The sequence below is a fragment of the Oncorhynchus gorbuscha genome, unplaced genomic scaffold (assembly GCF_021184085.1).
Source record: "Oncorhynchus gorbuscha isolate QuinsamMale2020 ecotype Even-year unplaced genomic scaffold, OgorEven_v1.0 Un_scaffold_1094, whole genome shotgun sequence".
Lineage (NCBI taxonomy): Eukaryota > Metazoa > Chordata > Actinopteri > Salmoniformes > Salmonidae > Oncorhynchus > Oncorhynchus gorbuscha.
Window position 1 is genome coordinate 130 of NW_025745980.1, and position 19,666 is coordinate 19,795.

Below are 19,666 nucleotides of genomic sequence, written 5' to 3' on the forward strand. Positions count from 1 at the left end.
TCTGACCCCCACCTCCACCCTCATCAGTCCCTCCAGTCCCTCTTTATGATAGGTCCTCTGACCCCCACCTCCACCTCACCCTCAGTCCCTCCAGTCCCTCTTTATGATAGGTCCTCCGACCCCCACCTCCACCTCCACCCTCACCAGTCCCTCTTTATGATAGGTCCTCCGACCCCCACCTCCACCCTCACCTGTGCCTCTTTATGATAGGTTCTCCGACCCCCACCTCCACACCTCACCAGTCCCTCTTCATGATAGTCCTGGGGTGTACCCGTTAGTCTTACGTAACAAAACGTTTTGCAACAGAAATGGACGTTTCTATTGTTTCTATTCAGGTAGATTCCTCCCTGTTTCATTCCATTTTCTTCTGTTTGGTTCCTAGTGAATACACCCCTGGGAAAGTAACCAGGTGACTTCTACATGGACATCTGTTTTGATTATTATCTTGTAGATTTAGTTTGTTTGTTTTCTCTATTCCTTCTACATGTAATGTAATTCTCAGACATACCTTGAGTCTGTCCACCTCTACCTTGGAGCATGTGGCGTGGTAGGACAGCATCTGAGGCAGGAGAAAACATCATCATGGACTCTCTCTCCCTCTTATATCCCACTCTCTCTCTCTCTCTCTCTTTCTCTCTCTTTCTCTCTCTTTCTCTCTCTTTCTCTCTCTCTTTTCTCTCTCTTTCTCTCTCTTTCTCTTTCTCTTTCTCTTTCTCTTTCTCTTTCCCTGCAGGTGGGTGTGGGACATGCATGATGATATGGGATCTAGCGCAAAGTAGTGCACTATATAGGGAATAGGGTGCCATTTGGGATGCATACATAGACGCAATATTGTCTTCTTCACACTACTCATGACTGCATGTTTACAGTATCATCCTCTACTGCCTGAGCCGATCCGACATACATTAATATTCAGCAGGGTTCTTCTCTCCCACCATAAATATTTCAGGTATTTTCACTGTTTCCAAAGAGGGGATGCTGTCAATAAAAGATTGCACACTGCAAAAAGTGTCAGGAGTAAAAACATACTAGTGTATATATATATATATATAATGTAATATATCAATATTTAGTATAATATATTAGTATATAGTATATAAATAATTGAATATACTAAGATATGTAGTATATAATTTAATATACCAATATATATAGTATATATAATATATATATAGTATATATAATGCAATATATTAGTATAGTATATTATTATTATTATTATATTATTATAATATAATACTAATATATAGTGTATATAATATAATATACTAGTATATAGTGTATACATAATATACTAGTATATAGTTTATACATAATATAATATAAGATACTAGCATATAGTAAATATATTATACTAGTATATAGTGTAGATTAATAATATAATATAATATATATAATATAATATACTAGTATATAGTAAATATAATATACTAGTATATAGTGTATACATAATATAATATACTAGTATATAGTATATATAATATACTAGTATATAGTGTATACATAACATAATATAATATACTAGTATATAGTCTATATAATATATACTAGTATATCGTCTCTCATCAAGTCTGATATGTGTTTTAACCACATTACCTCCGTTGTTTCATAAAGCATTCTGAGGACCAGACAGACAGACAGACAGACAGACAGACAGACAGACAGACAGACAGACAGACAGACAGACAGACAGACAGACAGACAGACAGACAGACAGACAGACAGACAGACAGACAGACAGACAGACAGACAGACAGACAGACAGACAGACAGACAGACAGACAGACAGACAGACAGACAGACAGACAGACAGACAGACAGACAGACAGACAGACAGACAGACAGACAGAGGAGCCTAAAGCCCAGCAACTAGACTGGCTAGCTAACACGTTCATTTTACATTTACATTTCAGTCATTTACCAGACACTCTTATCCAGAGCGACTTACAGTCAGTGCATTCATCTTAAGGTAGCTGTGGGACAACCATCTATCTCAGTCATAGTAAGTACATGTTTTCTCAGTAAAACAGCTATCAGTAAAGTCAGAGCTCGTAGGGGGGGAAAGTCATGTGCGAGTGTTAGTGCACGAAAGGCATATCTAAAAAAAAATCCTAAATGCCTAGTGAGTGAAGGGAGAAAAGTACATGGCTCAGTCCCAAATTGCACCCTAAGCCCTTTATAGTGCACTACTTTTGACCATTTGGAATTCAGCCTATCAATGCTCACATCCAGGGCCACAGACTGCTTGGCCCAGGTCTTCTTCACTTGATTGTACATCATGGTGTTGTTGATCCCCAGCCCACAGAATATCACAAAGGCCTGTATGGAGAAAAACGTTTCCACCAATAAAACAGCTTTCAAGTTAGGCAATAAGGCATGAGGGGGTGTGGTATATGGCCGATATACCACGGCTAAGGGCTGTTCTTAAGCACGACACATCGCGGAGTGCCTGGATACAGCCCTTAGACGTGGTACATTGGCCATATATCACAAACCACAGAGGCGCCTTATTGCTATTATAAACTGGTTGCCAATGTAATTAGAGCAGTAATAGCATGGCTGTCAGCCAATCAGCATTCAGGGCTCGAACCACCCAGTTTATAATATCTATTATACAACAGGTGGGTCTAATCCTGAATGCTGATTGGTTAAAACCGCATTCTAGCCAGTGTCTATTCCACAAGTTACCAGCGGCTAAATCTATGACATTGAAATGTCTATTTACTCTGTTCCATCTGACTGAATCCACTGTCTCATCATACATATCTACAGTGAGGGGAAAAAGTATTTGATCCCCTGCTGATTTTGTACGTTTGCCCACTGACAAAGACATGATCAGTCTATAATTTTAATGGTAGGTTTATTTGAACAGTGAGAGACAGAATAACAACAAAGAAATCTAGAAAAACGCATGTCAAAAATGTTATAAATTGATTTGCATTTTAATGAGGGAAATAAGTATTTGACCCCCTTTCAATCAGAAAGATTTCTGGCTCCCAGGTGTCTTTTATACAAGTAACGAGCTGAGATTAGGAGCACACTCTTAAAGGGAGGGCTCCTAATCTCAGTTTGTTACCTGTATGACAGACACCTGTCCACAGAAGCAATCAATCAATCAGAATCCAAGCTCTCCACCATGGCCAAGACCAAAGAGCTCTCCAAGGATGTCAGGGACAAGATTGTAGACCTACACAAGGCTGGAATGGGCTACAAGACCATCGCCAAGCAGCTTGGTGAGAAGGTGACAACAGTTGGTGCGATTATTCGCAAATGGAAGAAACACAAAAGAACTGTCAATCTCCCTCGGCCTGGGGCTCCATGCAAGATCTCACCTTGTGGAGTTGCAATGATCATGAGAACGGTGAGAAATCAGCCCAGAACTACACAGAAGGATCTTGTCAATGATCTCAAGGCAGCTGGGACCATAGTCACCAAGAAAACAATTGGTAACACACTATGCTGTGAAGGACTGAAATCCTGCAGCGCCCACAAGGTCCCCCTGCTCAAGAAAGCACATATACATGCCCATCTGAAGTTTGCCAATGAACATCTGAATGATTTCAGAGGACAACTGGGTGAAAGTGTTGTGGTCAGATGAGACCAAAATGGAGCTCTTTGGCATCAACTCAACTCGCCATGTTTGGAGGAGGAGGCATGATGCCTATGACCCCAAGAACACCATCCCCACTGTCAAACATGGAGGTGGAAACATTATGCTTTGGAGGTGTTTTTCTGCTACAACTTCACCGCATCAAAGGGACGATGGACGGGGCCATGTACTGTCAAATCTTGGGTGAGAACCTCCTTCCCTCAGCCAGGGCATTGGAAATGGGTCGTGGATGGGTATTCCAGCATGACAATGACCCAAAACACACGGCCAAAGGCAACAAAGGAGTGGCTCAATTTATTTATTTTATTTTTTATTTCACCTTTATTTAACCAGGTAGGCTAGTTGATAAGAAGCACATTAAGGTCCTGGAGTGGCCTAGCTAGTCTCCAGACCTTAATCCCATAGAACATATGTGGAGGGAGCTGAAGGTTTGAGTTGCCAAACGTCAGCCTCGAAACCTTAATGACTTGGAGAAGATCTACAAAGAGGAGTGAGACAAAATCCCTCCTGAGATGTGTGCAAACCTCTTGGCCAACTACAAGAAACGTCTGACCTCTGTGATTGCCAACAAGGGTTTTGCCACCAAGTACTAAAGTCATGTTTTGCAAAGGGGTCAAATACTTATTTCCCTCATTAAAATGCAATTCAATTTACAACATTTTTGAAGCGTGTTTTTCTGGATTTTGTTGTTGTTATTTTGTCTCTCACTGTTCAAATAAACCTACTGTTAAAATGAGACGGATCATTTCTCTGTCAGTGGGCAAACGTACAAAATCAGCAGGGGATAACTTTTCTCCCTCACTGTAGATATAGATAGATAAAACCTGCTCAATCCACTGTCTCAACATACATATATAGATATAGATAGATAGAACCTGCTCAAATCACTGTTTCATCATACATACATAGATATAGATAGATAGAACCTGCTCAACCCACTGTCTCATCATACATATAGATAGATAGAACCTGCTCAAACCCACTGTCTCATTATAGTATATAGATAGAACCTGCTCAACCCCACTGTCTCATTATAGATATAGATAGATAGAACCCGCTCAACCCACTGTCTCATTATAGATATAGATAGATAGAACCTGCTCAACCCACTGTCTCATTATAGATATAGATAGATAGAACCTGCTCAACCCACTGTCTGATTATAGATATAGATAGATAGAACCTGCTCAACCCACTGTCTCATTATAGATATAGATAGATAGAACCTGCTCAACCCACTGTCTCATTATAGATATAGATAGATAGAACCTGCTCAACCCACTGTCTCATTATAGATATAGATAGATAGAACCTGCTCAACCCACTGTCTCATTATAGATATAGATAGATAGAACCTGCTCAACCCACTGTCTCATTATAGATATAGATAGATAGAACCTGCTCAACCCACTGTCTCATTATAGATATAGATAGATAGAACCTCAGTGGAGAGGGAGCTCGCCTCAAACAGTCTTTGATCTGCATCATTGAACGTCCTCCTGTCCAGGCGATTTAGAATTTGGGCAACCCCTTAGAACAGTACAGAAAATACATCAATATTTGTCATTATTGAACGGGTGGAATAGCAGAAAGGTAAAAAGACAGAGTGGTTTTCTAGTGACAGTGGATGTCTGAACAGACTGGTGAACCCACCTATTATCTGATGAGTCCGATTCCAGATGGGGACGCACAGTACTGATCTGATGTGGAATCCTGAGGCTTGATCTGCCTGGGGAGTACCGAGTGGAATGTTACTCTGTGTGTGTGTGTGTGTGTGTGTGTGTGTGTGTGTGTGTGTGTGTGTGTGTGTGTGTGTGTGTGTGTGTGTGTGTGTGTGTGTGTGTGTGTGTGTGTGTGTGTGTGTGTGTGTGTGTGTGTGTGTGTGTGTGTGTGTGTGTGTGTGTGTGCATACAGATGTAGGATCTTAATTTAATCACTCTTTTGTTGCTGAGAATGTTCCTGCACAGGAGGGAATGCAAACCTGCAGTGTATTCAAGGTTTAAAAAAAGCTTTTCAAAGTTTGTAATTTCCACTTTGAAATGTCAGGATAGTCAGGATCAAAAAATGTATCATCCCCCTACAAAACATTTGCATTAATCATAATCCACATACTATTCACATTTCCTGTTTCTGCAGGATTATTTTCCTGCTGTAGCAAACTGGCTCAAATTAAGATCCTACATCTGTACGTGTGTGCCCGTGTGTGCCTGTGTGACACATTGTGTCCAAATGTGTGTGTGTGTGTGTGTGTCCACCCGTGCGTGTGTTGATGGTGAGTGATTGGTGCCCCACCTCAGCATCAAAGCGGGGGTCCTGACAGACGTCGCTGATGTTAACAGGCAGTCCTGTGGACGCCACCAGCTCAGCAATGCTGTTATTGATCAGCCAATCAGAGCAGGACAGCTTCTCCATGCTGACTTTGTCAGAGACACACACTCTCAAGAAATGCAAAATACATGGATTGGGGATACAGGAGGATGTCAGTCCTTCCTATAAATGATTATGTATAACTGTTAAAATATCTTCTCCCAAGCAGTGGAGACTTCACCTGATGTCACGGTCCATGTTGCACAGGGGAGACATGAGCTCAAAGGTCTTTGAGAACTTTACCACCTGCAGAAAATACACACAATTGGAGAGGGAAGAATTAGAGAGGGGAGAATTGGAGAGGGGAGAATTGGAGAGGGGAGACTTGGAGAGGGGAGACTTGGAGAGCAAAGTATTGGAGAGGGGAGAATTGGAGAGGGAAGAATTAGAGAGGGGAGAATTGGAGAGGGGAGAATTGGAGAGGGGAGACTTGGAGAGGGGAGACATGGAGAGCAAAGTATTGGAGAGGGGAGAATTGGAGAGGGGAGAATTAGAGAGGGAAGAATTAGAGAGGGGAGAATTGGAGAGGGGAGAATTGGAGTGGGGAGAATTGGAGAGGGGATAATTAGAGAGGGGAGAATTGGAGAGGGGAGACTTGGAGAGCAAAGTATTGGAGAGGGGAGAATTGGAGAGGGAAGAATTAGAGAGGGGAGAATTAGAGAGGGGAGAATTGGAGACGGGAGACATGGAGAGCAAAGTATTGGAGAGGGGAGAATTGGAGAGGGAAGAATTAGAAAGGGGAGAATTGGAGAAGGGGCACTTGGAGAGGGGAGACTTGGAGAGCAAAGTATTGGAGAGGGAATAATTGGAGAGGGAAGAATTAGAGAGGGGAGAATTGGAGAGCAAAGTATTGGAGAGGAGAGGGGAGACTTGGAGAGCAAAGTATTGGAGAGGGAGACTTGGAGAGGGGAGACTTGGAGAGCAAAGTATTGGAGAGGGGAGATTTGGAGAGGGAAGAATTAGAGAGGGAGACTTGGAGAGGTGAGAGAGAGGGAGAATTGGAGTATTGGAGAGGGATAATTAGAGAGAATTGGAGAGGGGAGACTTGGAGAGCAAAGTATTGGAGAGGGAGAATTGGAGAGGGAAGAATTGGAGAGGGAGAATTGGAGACGGGAGACATGGAGAGCAAAGTATTGGAGAGGGGAGAATTGGAGAGGGAAGAATTAGAGAGGGAGAATTGGAGAAGGGGCACTTGGAGAGGGGAGACTTGGAGAGCAAAGTATTGGAGAGGGAATAATTGGAGAGGGAAGAATTAGAGAGGGGAGAATTGGAGAGCAAAGTATTGGAGAGGGGATACTTGGAGAGGGGAGACTTGGAGAGCAAAGTATTGGAGAGGGGAGACTTGGAGAGGGGAGACTTGGAGAGCAAAGTATTGGAGAGGGGAGATTTGGAGAGGGAAGAATTAGAGAGGGGAGATTTGGAGAGGTGAGACTTGGAGAGCAAAATATTGGAGAGGGGAGAATTGGAGAGGGAATCATTTGAGAGGGGAGACTTGGAGAGCAAAGTATTGGAGAGGGGATACTTGGAGAGGGGAGACTTGGAGAGCAAAGTATTGGAGAGGGGAGACTTGGAGAGGGGAGACTTGGAGAGCAAAGTATTGGAGAGGGGAGATTTGGAGAGGGAAGAATTCGAGAGGGGAGACTTGGAGAGGTGAGACTTGGAGAGCAAAATATTGGAGAGGGGAGAATTGGAGATTTGAGAGGGGAGACTTGGAGAGCAAAGTATTGGAGAGGGAGACTTGGAGAGGGAGACTTGGAGAGCAAAGTATTAGAGAGGGGAGAATTGGAGAGGGGATACTTGGAGAGCAAAGTATTGGAGAGGGAGGAATTGGAGAGGGAATAATTAGAGAGGGGAGACTTGGAGAGCAAAGTATTGGAGAGGGGAGAATTGGAGAGGGGAGACTTGGAGAGCAAAGTATTGGAGAGGGGATAATTGGAGAGGGAAGAATTAGAGAGGGGAGAATTGGAGAGGGGAGAATTGGAGAGGGAGAATTGGAGAGGGAGAATTGGAGAGGGGAGAATTGGAGAGGGGAGAATTAGAGAGGGGAGAATTAGAGAGGGGAGAAGTAGAGAGGGGAGAATTAGAGAGGGGATAATTGGAGAGGGGAGAATTGGAGAGGGGAGAATTGGAGAAGGGAGAATTGGAGAGGGGAGAATTGGAGAGGGGAGGATTGGAGAGGGGATAATTGGAGAGGGATAATTAGAGAGGGGAGAATTGGAGAGGGAGAATTTCAGAGGGAGAATTAGAGAGGGAGAATTAGAGAGGGAAGTATTGGAGAGGGAAAACAGAAGGAAAGAGAAATTAAGAAAATAAAGGAGGAGAGGAGAGCTGAGGTCTCACAGGTGAGTTTATTGTTTATGACACATTCATAGCAGAGGAGAGGAGAGAAATGAGAGAAGGAGGAGGAGAGGAGCCGGGGAGAAGAAATTAGAGGAGGGGAAGGAGAGGAGTTGAAGAGAAGGAAGCAGAGGAGAAGAGGGGAGAGGAGCCGGGGAGAAGGAAGTAGAGGAGAAGAGGGGAGAGGAGACAGGGAGAAGGAAGCGGAGGAGAAGAGGGGAGAGGTCAGTCTCACAGGTGAGTGTATATCCTCCAGCAGCAACACAGAGCAGCGTTCACACTGCAGCAGGGTCACAGCTCTCTGCATGATCTTCCTCACTATCTTCTCCAGGTCTGTCTGTTCCTCAAACAGGTCATTCACCACCTCTAGCAGAGCCTGGAGGAGCACAACAACAACACTGACCACTCTCTCTATTTGTCTAAGAAATGGAGAGAGAGAGAGTCTGGAGAACGGTGTAGTGTACAACTCCTCAGAGGGTATAAAGTTTAGCTTGTGATTGTTGACATGTTTTCCCATTTGTTGTTGTGAACAGTAGATTCAATGTATACTGTAAACTGTTTGTCCCTTTAAATGCAATAGACATCTAAATGATGGCTTACATAATCAGGACTAATCATCTTGTTTATGGTTGGAAGTCTAATTCAACATAAATTGAGAGACAGACAGGCTATGTGAGAGAGACAGACAGGCTATGTGAGAGAGACAGGCTATGTGAGAGACAGACAGGCTATGTGACAGACAGACAGGCTATGTGAGAGAGACAGGCTATGTGAGAGACAGACAGGCTATGTGAGAGACAGACAGGCTATGTGAGAGAGACAGACAGGCTATGTGAGAGAGGTAGGCTATGTGACAGACAGACAGGCTATGTGAGAGACAGACAGGCTATGTGAGAGACAGACAGGCTATGTGAGAGAGACAGACAGGCTATGTGAGAGACAGACAGGCTATGTGAGAGAGACAGGCTATGTGAGAGACAGACAGGCTATGTGAGAGAGACAGACAGGCTACGTGAGAGAGACAGGCTACGTGAGAGACAGACAGGCTATGAGAGACAGACAGGCTATGTGAGAGAGACAGGCTATGTGAGAGACAGACAGGCTATGTGAGAGACAGACAGGCTATGTGACAGACAGACAGGCTATGTGAGAGACAGACAGGCTATGTGAGAGACAGACAGGCTATGTGAGAGACAGACAGGCTATGCACTCTTAGAAAAAAAGGTGCTATGTAGAACCTAAAAGGGTTCTTTGGCTGTCCCCATAGGAGAGGGTTCCACGTTTTCCACAGAGAGTTCTACATGGAACCCAAAAGGGTTCTACCTGGAACCAAAAGGGTTATCCTATGAGGGCAGCCAAAGAACCCTTTTGGAACCCTTTCCACAGAGAGTTCTACATGGAACCCAAAAGGGTTCTACATGGAACCCAAAAGGGTTATCCTATGGGGGCAGCCAAAGAACCCTTTTGGAACCCTTTTTTGGAAGAGTGTGTGAGCCAACTCACCCTGCTCCTCTCGTACTCCTTCCGAGACTCTGAAAACAACTTGGCGTTGGAGATGGATATTCCGCAGAAAGGTAGATACATCTGCAGCACCTGATGGGGGAAAGCAGAGGAGAAGACAGAAATACTTCTAGTTCTGAGGCTAAATGATAAACAGAAAAAACAACATCTATAATTCAGTGGTTGGAGTCTGATCTCAACTTTACTGTGTTCCTTCTAAACAGCCTAGTCCCAAAATCCATCTGTGGGATATTACAAACCTTTTTGGGCCGTCAAGAGTATCTGTGTAAACGCGTGTGTGTGTGTGTGTGTGTGTGTGTGTGTGTGTGTGTGTGTGTGTGTGTGTGTGTGTGTGTGTGTGTGTGTGTGTGTGTGTGTGTGTGTGTGTGTGTGTGTGTGTGTGTGTGTGTGTGTGTGTGTGTGTGTGTGTGTGTGTGTGTGTGTGTGTGTGTGTGTGTGTGTGTGTGCGTGCGCGCGTGTGTGTGTGTGTGTGTGTGTGTGTGTTTCTTCTCCTATATGTGTGTGTGTGTGTTGGTGGCTAGTTTACCATTAATAACGTTCTTCTTTTCTTCAACGTCTAATAACACACCTGGCTGCTTTCCTCTTAATGGAGTATTGATTTAGTGAATTAATTACTCAGGTATTACGTAGGTATTCTGAATGTGCTGGACAACAAGCAGTCACTTACGTAAGATTGAGTCTTTATTAATTGGTTTTCTGTTAATTAAGCAGCCTGTGGGGTTACTGCCTAGACCTATTTACCAACACACACTGAACATACATCTCAACCCAACTCTTTGATATGTGCTGCCATTTCTCTCAAAGACTAGGTTCAAACCTAGATTAGCAAATAGCATGCATCACAGATACCATGCATCACAGATAACATGCATCACAGATAGCATGCATCACAGATACCATGCATCACAGATAACATGCATCACAGATAACATGCATCACAGATAACATGCATCACAGATAGCATGCATCACAGATAACATGCATCACAGATAGCATGCATCACAGATAACATGCATCACAGATAACATGCATCACAGATACCATGCATCACAGATAGCATGCATCACAGATAACATGCATCACAGATAGCATGCATCACAGATAACATGCATCACAGATAGCATGCATCACAGATACCATGCATCACAGATACCATGCATCACAGATACCATGCATCACAGATACCATGCATCACAGATAGCATGCATCACAGATACCATGCATCACAGATAAAATGCATCACAGATAAATGCATCACAGATAACATGCATCACAGATAACATGCATCACAGATAACATGCATCACAGATAACATGCATCACAGATAGCATGCATCACAGATAACATGCATCACAGATACCATGCATCACAGATAACATGCATCACAGATAACCATGCAACAGATAGCATCATCAAATGATAACATGCATCACAGATAGCATGCATCACAGATAACATGCATCACAGATAGCATGCATCACAGATAACATGCATCACAGATAACATGCATCACAGATAACATGCATCACAGATAGCATGCATCACAGATACCATGCATCACAGATACCATGCATCACAGATAGCATGCATCACAGATAACATGCATCACAGATAACATGCATCACAGATAACATGCATCACAGATACCATGCATCACAGATACCATGCATCACAGATAACATGCATCACAGATAACATGCATCACAGATAGCATGCATCTGTGAAAGATAACATGCATCACAGATTAGTCTGATCAAAGAGTAACTATGCTCTTTTGAAGATAACATGCATAAAGTGTTGAACATTGCATCTTGTTTAACTAAATCCTGCCACCTGCTGGGCATTAGATACTCATGCTAATCCCAAATGGCTCATGCATCACAGATAGGGCCCATGCATCACAGATAACATGCACCATGTAGGGAATAGGGTTCCATGCATCAAAACAGAAACAGCATCACTAGATAGCATGCATCACAGAAATAACATGAACATCAAAAACATGATTAGTGAAAGTCCTATGCATCTGTATTGGGGTTATAAAAGTCCTATGCATCAACATCTGATAGCATGCATCACAGATACAACATGTGGGGTTAGATAAATGCATACAGATAACATCTGTATTGGGGATAGTAGTGAAAGTCCTACAGATACAACATCTGTATCACAGTATGAAAGTCCTATAGCTACAATATCTGTATTGGGGTTAGTAGTGAAAGTCCATGCATCACAGATACCATGCATCACAGATACCATGCATCACAGATACCATGCATCACAGATACAACATCTGTATCACAGTAGTGAAAGCCTATAGCTACAACATCTGTATTGGGGTTAGTATGAAAGTCCTATAGATACAACATCTGTATTGGGGTTAGATACCATGCATCAACATCTGATAGTAGTGAAAGTCCTATAGCATGCATCTGTACAGATAACATGCATCACATCTGATAGCATGCATCACAGATAGCATGCAACATCTGTATTGGGGTTAGTAGTCAAAGATAACTATTCTGTATTGGGGTTAGTAGTGAAAGCATAGCTATCATCTGTATTGGGGTTATAACAAAGCCCTATCATCACATATAAATGAGTCTGTGTCTACATCTCTATTTTAGTAAGAAAGCCCTAATAGCTACAACATCTGTATTGAAAAAGAGTTGACAACATCTTATTTAACTAAATCCCTGCCAACATCTGCTGGGGTTAGTAGTGAAAGCCCTATAGCTACAACATCTGTATTGGGGTTAGTAGTGAAAGCCTATAGGAGAACTCAACATCTGTAATCCCAAATGGCTCCCTGTTCCTTACTCAACCCTTCCCAACATCTGTATTGGGCCCATGGAGTCCTGGTCTAAACATCTGATTGGGGTGTAGGGAGTCCTATAGGGTTCCATTGAGGACATCAAAACAAAAATCAACATCTGTATTGGGGTTAGAGAGAAAAACTATTTCACAGGAAATGGTTGAACAAATCTGTATTGGAGTGAAAGTCCTATGAAACATCTGTAGTAGTGAAAGTCCTATAGCTACAACATCTGTATTGGGGTTAGTAGTGAAAGTCCTATAGCTGCAACATCTGTATTGGGGTTAGTAGTGAAAGTCCTATAGCTACAACATCTGTATTGGGGTTAGTAGTGAAAGTATAGCTACAACATCTGTATTGGGGTTAGTAGTGAAAGTCCTATAGCTACAACATCTGTATTGGGGTTAGTAGTGAAAGTCCTATAGCTACAACATCTGTATTGGGGTTAGTAGTGAAAGTCCCTATAGCTACAACATCTGTATTGGGGTTAGTAGTGAAAGCCCTATAGCTACAACATCTGTATTGGGGTTAGTAGTGAAAGTCCTATAGCTACAACATCTGTATTGGGGTTAGTAGTGAAAGTCCTATAGCTACAACATCTGTATTGGGGTTAGTAGTGAAAGTCCTATAGCTGCAACATCTGTATTGGGGTTAGTAGTGAAAGCCCTATAGCTACAACATCTGTATTGGGGTTAGTAGTGAAAGCCCTATAGCTGCAACATCTGTATTGGGGTTAGTAGTGAAAGTCCTATAGCTACAACATCTGTATTGGGGTTAGTAGTGAAAGCCCTATAGCTACAACATCTGTATTGGGGTTAGTTCTTATTGGATATTCCTGTATGTGAAATAATAATCTCCCAGGTTGGTTCTGAGACAGTAACACTGATCTCCCATTGGTGGAGATAGTGGTGATGTTGTCAATGACAATAATGAATTCTCACTGTACAGGAACTTTAGTTTTACCACTCTTCTATTGGTCCATGAAGCCAGACAAGCTCAATCGAGCCCAGCTAAAGGATTTGAAATGATTTCTAGTGGTATTCTGAACTCCGGTGTGCTGTGGACTGACCTTCTCGTCGTCCTCCGTAAAAGGTGTTCCGATTGGGTTCTTGTTGATGGCCTGCACAACCCCGATGACCTCTCCGTCACTGTTACAGATGGTCATACACAGGATGGACTGGGTCTTATAGCCGGTCAGCTTGTCTATCTCGTCACTGAACCGATGGTCCTACAGGAGGAGACATATAGGAGAAGAAATACACACACACACACACACACACACACACACACACACACACACACACACACACACACACACACACACACACACACACACACACACACACACACACACACACACACACACACACACACACACACACACACACACACAATTCACACACACACACAGAGTGTAACTGTGTTAATGTAGCCTACAGCACTGCAGTGTACTGTGTTAATGTAGCCTACAGCACTGCAGTGTAACTGTGTTAATGTAGCCTACAGCACTGCAGTGTAACTGTGTTAATGTAGCCTACAGCACTGCAGTCTGAACCAACAGAACTGCAGTGTTTGAATGTAGCCTACAGCACTGCATATGTGGGTCAAAACACTGTGTTAATGTAGCCTACAGCACTGCAGTGTAACTGTGTTAATGTAGCCTACAGCACTGCAGTGAACTGTGTTAATGTAGCCTACAGCACTGCAGTGTACTGTGTTAATGTAGCCTACAGCACTGCAGTGAACTGTGTTAATGTAGCCTACAGCACTGCAGTGTAACTGTGTTAATGTAGCCTACAGCACTGCAGTGTACTGTGTTAATGTAGCCTACAGCACTGCAGTGGACACTGTGTTAATGTAGCCTACAGCACTGCAGTAGTGTTACTGTGTTAATGTAGCCTACAGCACTGCAGTGGACTGTGTTAATGTAGCCTACAGCACTGCAGTGGACTGTGATAATGTAGCCTACAGCACTGCAGTGGACTGTGATAATGTAGCCTACAGCACTGCAGTACACTGTGTTAATGTAGCCTACAGCACTGCAGTGGACTGTGTTAATGTAGCCTACAGCACTGCAGTGGACTGTGTTAATGAAGCCTACAGCACTGCAGCGAGAGCTAAATTGTATTCTTATGTGCAGTGCACCAGAGACCTACAGGTAACTGCCAAAATAATGAAAACCCCAACATAAAGTGTCTTAATAGGGTGTTGGCCACCACAAGCCAGTACCTGGAACTATTGGAGGGACTGTGTTAATGTCACAGCACTGAGCCAGTACCTGGAACTATTGGAGGGCTACAGCACTGCACGAGCCAGTACCTGGAACTATTGGAGAAAACCCCAACATAAAGGTCTTAATAGGGTCACCACAAGCCAGTACCTGGAACTATTGGAGGGCGTGGGGCCAGTACCAACTATTGAGCCAGTACCTGGAACTATTGGAGGGCGTTGGGTCACCACGAGCCAGTACCTGGAACTATTGGAGGGCGTTGGGTCACCACGAGCCAGTACCTGGAACTATTGGAGGGCGTGGGGCCACCACGAGCCAGTACCTGGAACTATTGGAGGGCGTTGGGTCACCACGAGCCAGTACCTGGAACTATTGGAGGCGTGGGGCCACCACGAGCCAGTACCTGGAACTATTGGAGGGCGTTGGGTCACCACGAGCCAGTACCTGGAACTATTGGAGGGCGTTGGGTCACCACGAGCCAGTACCTGGAACTATTGGAGGGCGTTGGGTCACCACGAGCCAGTACCTGGAACTATTGGAGGGCGTTGGGTCACCACGAGCCAGTACCTGGAACTATTGGAGGGCGTTGGGTCACCACGAGCCAGTACCTGGAACTATTGGAGGGCGTGGGGCCACCACGAGCCAGTACCTGGAACTATTGGAGTACCTGGAACTATTGTTGGGTCACCACGAGCCAGTACCTGGAACTATTGGAGGGCGTTGGGTCACCACGAGCCAGTACCTGGAACTATTGGAGGGCGTTGGGTCACCACGAGCCAGTACCTGGAACTATTGGAGGGCGTTGGGTCACCACGAGCCAGTACCTGGAACTATTGGAGGGCGTTGGCCACCACGAGCCAGTACCTGGAGCTATTGGAGGGCGTTGTGTCACCATGAGCCAGTACCTGGAACTATTGGAGGGCGTTGGCCACCACGAGCCAGTACCTGGAACTATTGGAGGGCGTTGGGTCACCACGAGCCAGTACCTGGAACTATTGGAGGGCGTGGGGCCACCACGAGCCAGTACCTGGAACTATTGGAGGACGTTGGGTCACCACGAGCCAGTACCTGGAACTATTGGAGGGCGTTGGGTCACCACGAGCCAGTACCTGGAACTATTGGAGGGCGTGGGGCCACCACGAGCCAGTACCTGGAACTATTGGAGGGCGTTGGGTCACCACGAGCCAGTACCTGGAACTATTGGAGGGCGTTGGGTCACCACGAGCCAGTACCTGGAACTATTGGAGGGCGTGGGGCCACCACGAGCCAGTACCTGGAACTATTGGAGGGCGTTGGGTCACCACGAGCCAGTACCTGGAACTATTGGAGGGCGTTGGGTCACCACGAGCCAGTACCTGGAACTATTGGAGGGCCTTGGCCACCACGAGCCAGTACCTGGAGCTATTGGAGGGCGTGGGGCAAGTAACTGAAAGGTGGCTGGTTTCAATACCCGAGCCAACAAGGTGAAAAATCTTTTGATGTGCCCTTGAGCAAGGCACTTTACCCTAATTTGCTCCCGGGGTGCCATATGTCTGGGGCGGCAGGTAGCCTAGTGGTTGGAAGATTGAATCCCAGAGCTGTCAAGCTAAAAATCTGTATTTTTCTGCCCCTGAACAAGGCAGTTAACCCACTGTTTGTAGGCTGTCATTGAAAATAAGAATTTGTCTTTAACTGACTTGCCTAGTTAAATAAAGGTTTTAAAAAAACACATTTCACTTCACCTATCCAGGGGTATGTGACAATACAACATTATTTCAGTTTTTTTAAATTCTTCCACAAAAATTCCATAATTCGGAGTTCCATAATTTGATAGTGGTGGAAAACGCTATCTCAGGAGTCACTCCAGAATCTCCCATATGTGTTTAATTGGGTTGAGATCTGGTGACTGAGACACACACACACACACACACACACACACGCACGCACGCACACACACACACACACGCACACACACACACACGCACGCACGCACACACACACACACACACACGCACGCACACACACACACACACACACACACACACACACACACACACACACGCACGTAAGCACACACACGCACGCACGCACGCACACACACACACACACACACACACACACACACACACACACACGCACGCACGCACACACACACACACACACACACACACACACACACACACACACATGCACGCACGCACGCACGCACGCACACACACACACACACACACTCACACACAATCTCTTTAAACCCTCTATGCTCATTTGAGACCCCTCTTTCAAAGTTACTGAGAACTCTTCTTCTAGCCATAGTAGCCAAAATAATGGGCAACTGGGCATTTTATACATGACCCTAAGCATGATGGGATGTGAATTGCTTAATTAACTCAGCAACCACACCTGGTGTCTATATACATGTATCTCTCATTTACTCAAGTGTTTCCTTTATTTTGGCAGTTACCTGTACACCTTATTGCTCTAATACAAATTTGTCTCCCAAATGTGACCCTGTTACCCAACTAGTGCACTACTTTTAACCAGGGCCTGCACTATATTTTAAAATGTACTGCACGATAGAGGGAATAGGGTGCCATTTGGGACGTCACATGTCAAATAAATTGGTCCACTGGGTCCCAGGACTGGGCTTAACATCTCTCAAAATCCCACGAGGCTGCTCTATTCCTGCTAGCCTATTGTCTATTGCCAGTAGCCCAGTTCCCACGAGGCCGGATCAGCGTCAACATGTTGCCTCTGCCTCGCCAGATGCCCATGGCCATGATATAATGATGTGTAGCGGAGAGGGTGAGAGATGCAGCGACTGGTGGATGGGACTCCGGAGAGGGTGAGAGATGCAGCCTTGGTTTCCATATCCCTGTCTATGGAGGAAACGATGGTGGATGGGACTCCGGAGAGGGTGAGAGATGCAGCCTTGGTTTCCATATCCCTGTCTATGGAGGAAACGATGGTGGATGGGACTCCGGAGAGGGTGAGAGATGCAGCCTTGGTTTCTATATCCCTGTCTATGGAGGAAACGATGGTGGATGGGACTCCGGAGAGGGTGAGAGATGCAGCCTTGGTTTCCATATCCCTGTCTATGGAGGAAACGATGGTGGATGGGACTCCGGAGAGGGTGAGAGATGCAGCCTTGCAGGGAATGAAATGGCCATGGTTTCCATATCCCTGTCTATGGAGGAAACGATGGTGGATGGGACTCCGGAGAGGGTGAGAGATGCAGCCTTGCAGGGAATGAAATGGCCATGGTTTTCATATCCCTGTCTATGGAGGAAAAGATGGTGGGATGGGCAGTATGTTTGTTCATGTAATTGTAACAATTTTGTTTCTTTATCCCAATAATAGCATTGAATCTAAATGAAATATTAACAATTTTGCATTTGTGGTTTGCAGTGATGGGTCTAATTTAGGAAACCTGGTGTTTCCAAATGGCTAATGTTTACCTCATATGCGTTGGGTATGTTTACAGTCTCTCCATGCTCTGCCACGTATCCAATAATGCCCTTTCCCCACGGCACCTGCACCTCGTTAGAGTTCAGAGTGCTGGAAGAGGGTCGCACCGTGGTGCCCAGGTGCACGTCCAATAACTTAGACACGAGCGTTCTCTTGTGAGATGGTCCCTCAACTAGGAACAGCGAGCACCTGTCCGCATCCACCAGGATACACACATTGATCAGGATCTTATAACTCAGGTTGGTCATGTCCAGGTCATTGGAGACATCTTTCACCAACTCAAGGAAGAACTCCCTCTCGTTGGTCTCCTTCAGTCTGTACTTGTAGTCGATGGCACTGGAAGCGTACTGGGGCACATTGACCCTGGATTCGAGAAGGGCGCTCAGAATGTGCCCGGTGGTTGGCGGCAAAGAACTAGCTTTGCGCAGTAACGCGCGGCGTCTCATGCTGGACTGGGAATCATCGTGTTCCCTGTGACTGGCGTGCTCGTCGTAGGTTCTGTGCGCGGTGGTGGCTTTGGACCGGGCAAAGTTCCTTCGGAGCTCCATGTGGGAGGATCGGCGCCGGAGACCGTCAGGGTTGGTCGGCCAGAGCGGGTCCCTGGGCACTCCGCCACGCTTTTCCTCCGCGAGGGAGACTTTGGACGGCTGTTGGTCCTTCAACCACCTGCTCACCGTATCGCATTTTCCTTTACGCACAACATACTCCTCAAAGAGGTCCGGGTGGCAGTCCAAAAACGCTTCCACATCAGAGAAGTCAAAAGTAGTCATCGGAAAAAAATAAAAGACCCTAAGAAGAAGCAAAATAATATCAGGATAACAGGAGATACCGAGTCAATTAATGAGGTGCTCTGGAGCAGACGGTTGTTCAGGTTCTGTAGAGAGAGAGAGAGAGAGAGAGAGAGAGAGAGAGAGAGAGAGAGAGAGAGAGAGAGAGAGAGAGAGAGAGAGAGAGAGAGAGAGAGAGAGAGAGAGAGAGAGAGAGAGAGAGAGAGAGAGAGAGAGAGGATGCCGTTTCAGCTCTTCATTTACTCCCTGCTGCCCATTTAAAACAATCCGTCTTCGTCCTCTTCTATGGAATGCTGCAAGCAAAGATTTTCAGCTAGAGTATTAAATCAATTATTAATGAATTATGTTTACTTCTTGAGACTAAATTGAGGACACCGAGTGTAGCAAGTTGAGGGGCTGTGTGTCAGTCAGCTGAGACTACAGTTCCAGATTCCCTGGTGGTTCTGAAGCTTATGCAATGCAGATCAGGAACACAGTCCGCTTGCTGCAGATCAGGAGGAAAACACTGTCCACTTGCTGCAGATCAGGAGGAAAACACTGTCCACTTGCTGCAG

The 19,666-nt window shown here is 45.1% G+C and overlaps 1 protein-coding gene across 1 annotated transcript; it reads right to left on the minus strand.

Moving 5' to 3' along the window:
• Positions 1 to 508: 508 nt before the first annotated feature.
• Positions 509 to 19,184, minus strand: LOC124021232 (dual 3',5'-cyclic-AMP and -GMP phosphodiesterase 11A-like; the record flags this gene model as incomplete). Its single annotated transcript, XM_046336582.1, has 10 exons — positions 18,315 to 19,184; positions 13,720 to 13,878; positions 9,818 to 9,907; positions 8,550 to 8,690; positions 6,169 to 6,223; positions 5,903 to 6,045; positions 5,264 to 5,339; positions 5,073 to 5,140; positions 2,227 to 2,319; positions 509 to 559 (listed from the first exon to the last, which is right to left on the minus strand). Coding segments are annotated over exons 1-10 (1,656 nt in total), but the record flags the coding sequence as incomplete, so codon positions are not given.
• Positions 19,185 to 19,666: the final 482 nt, after the last annotated feature.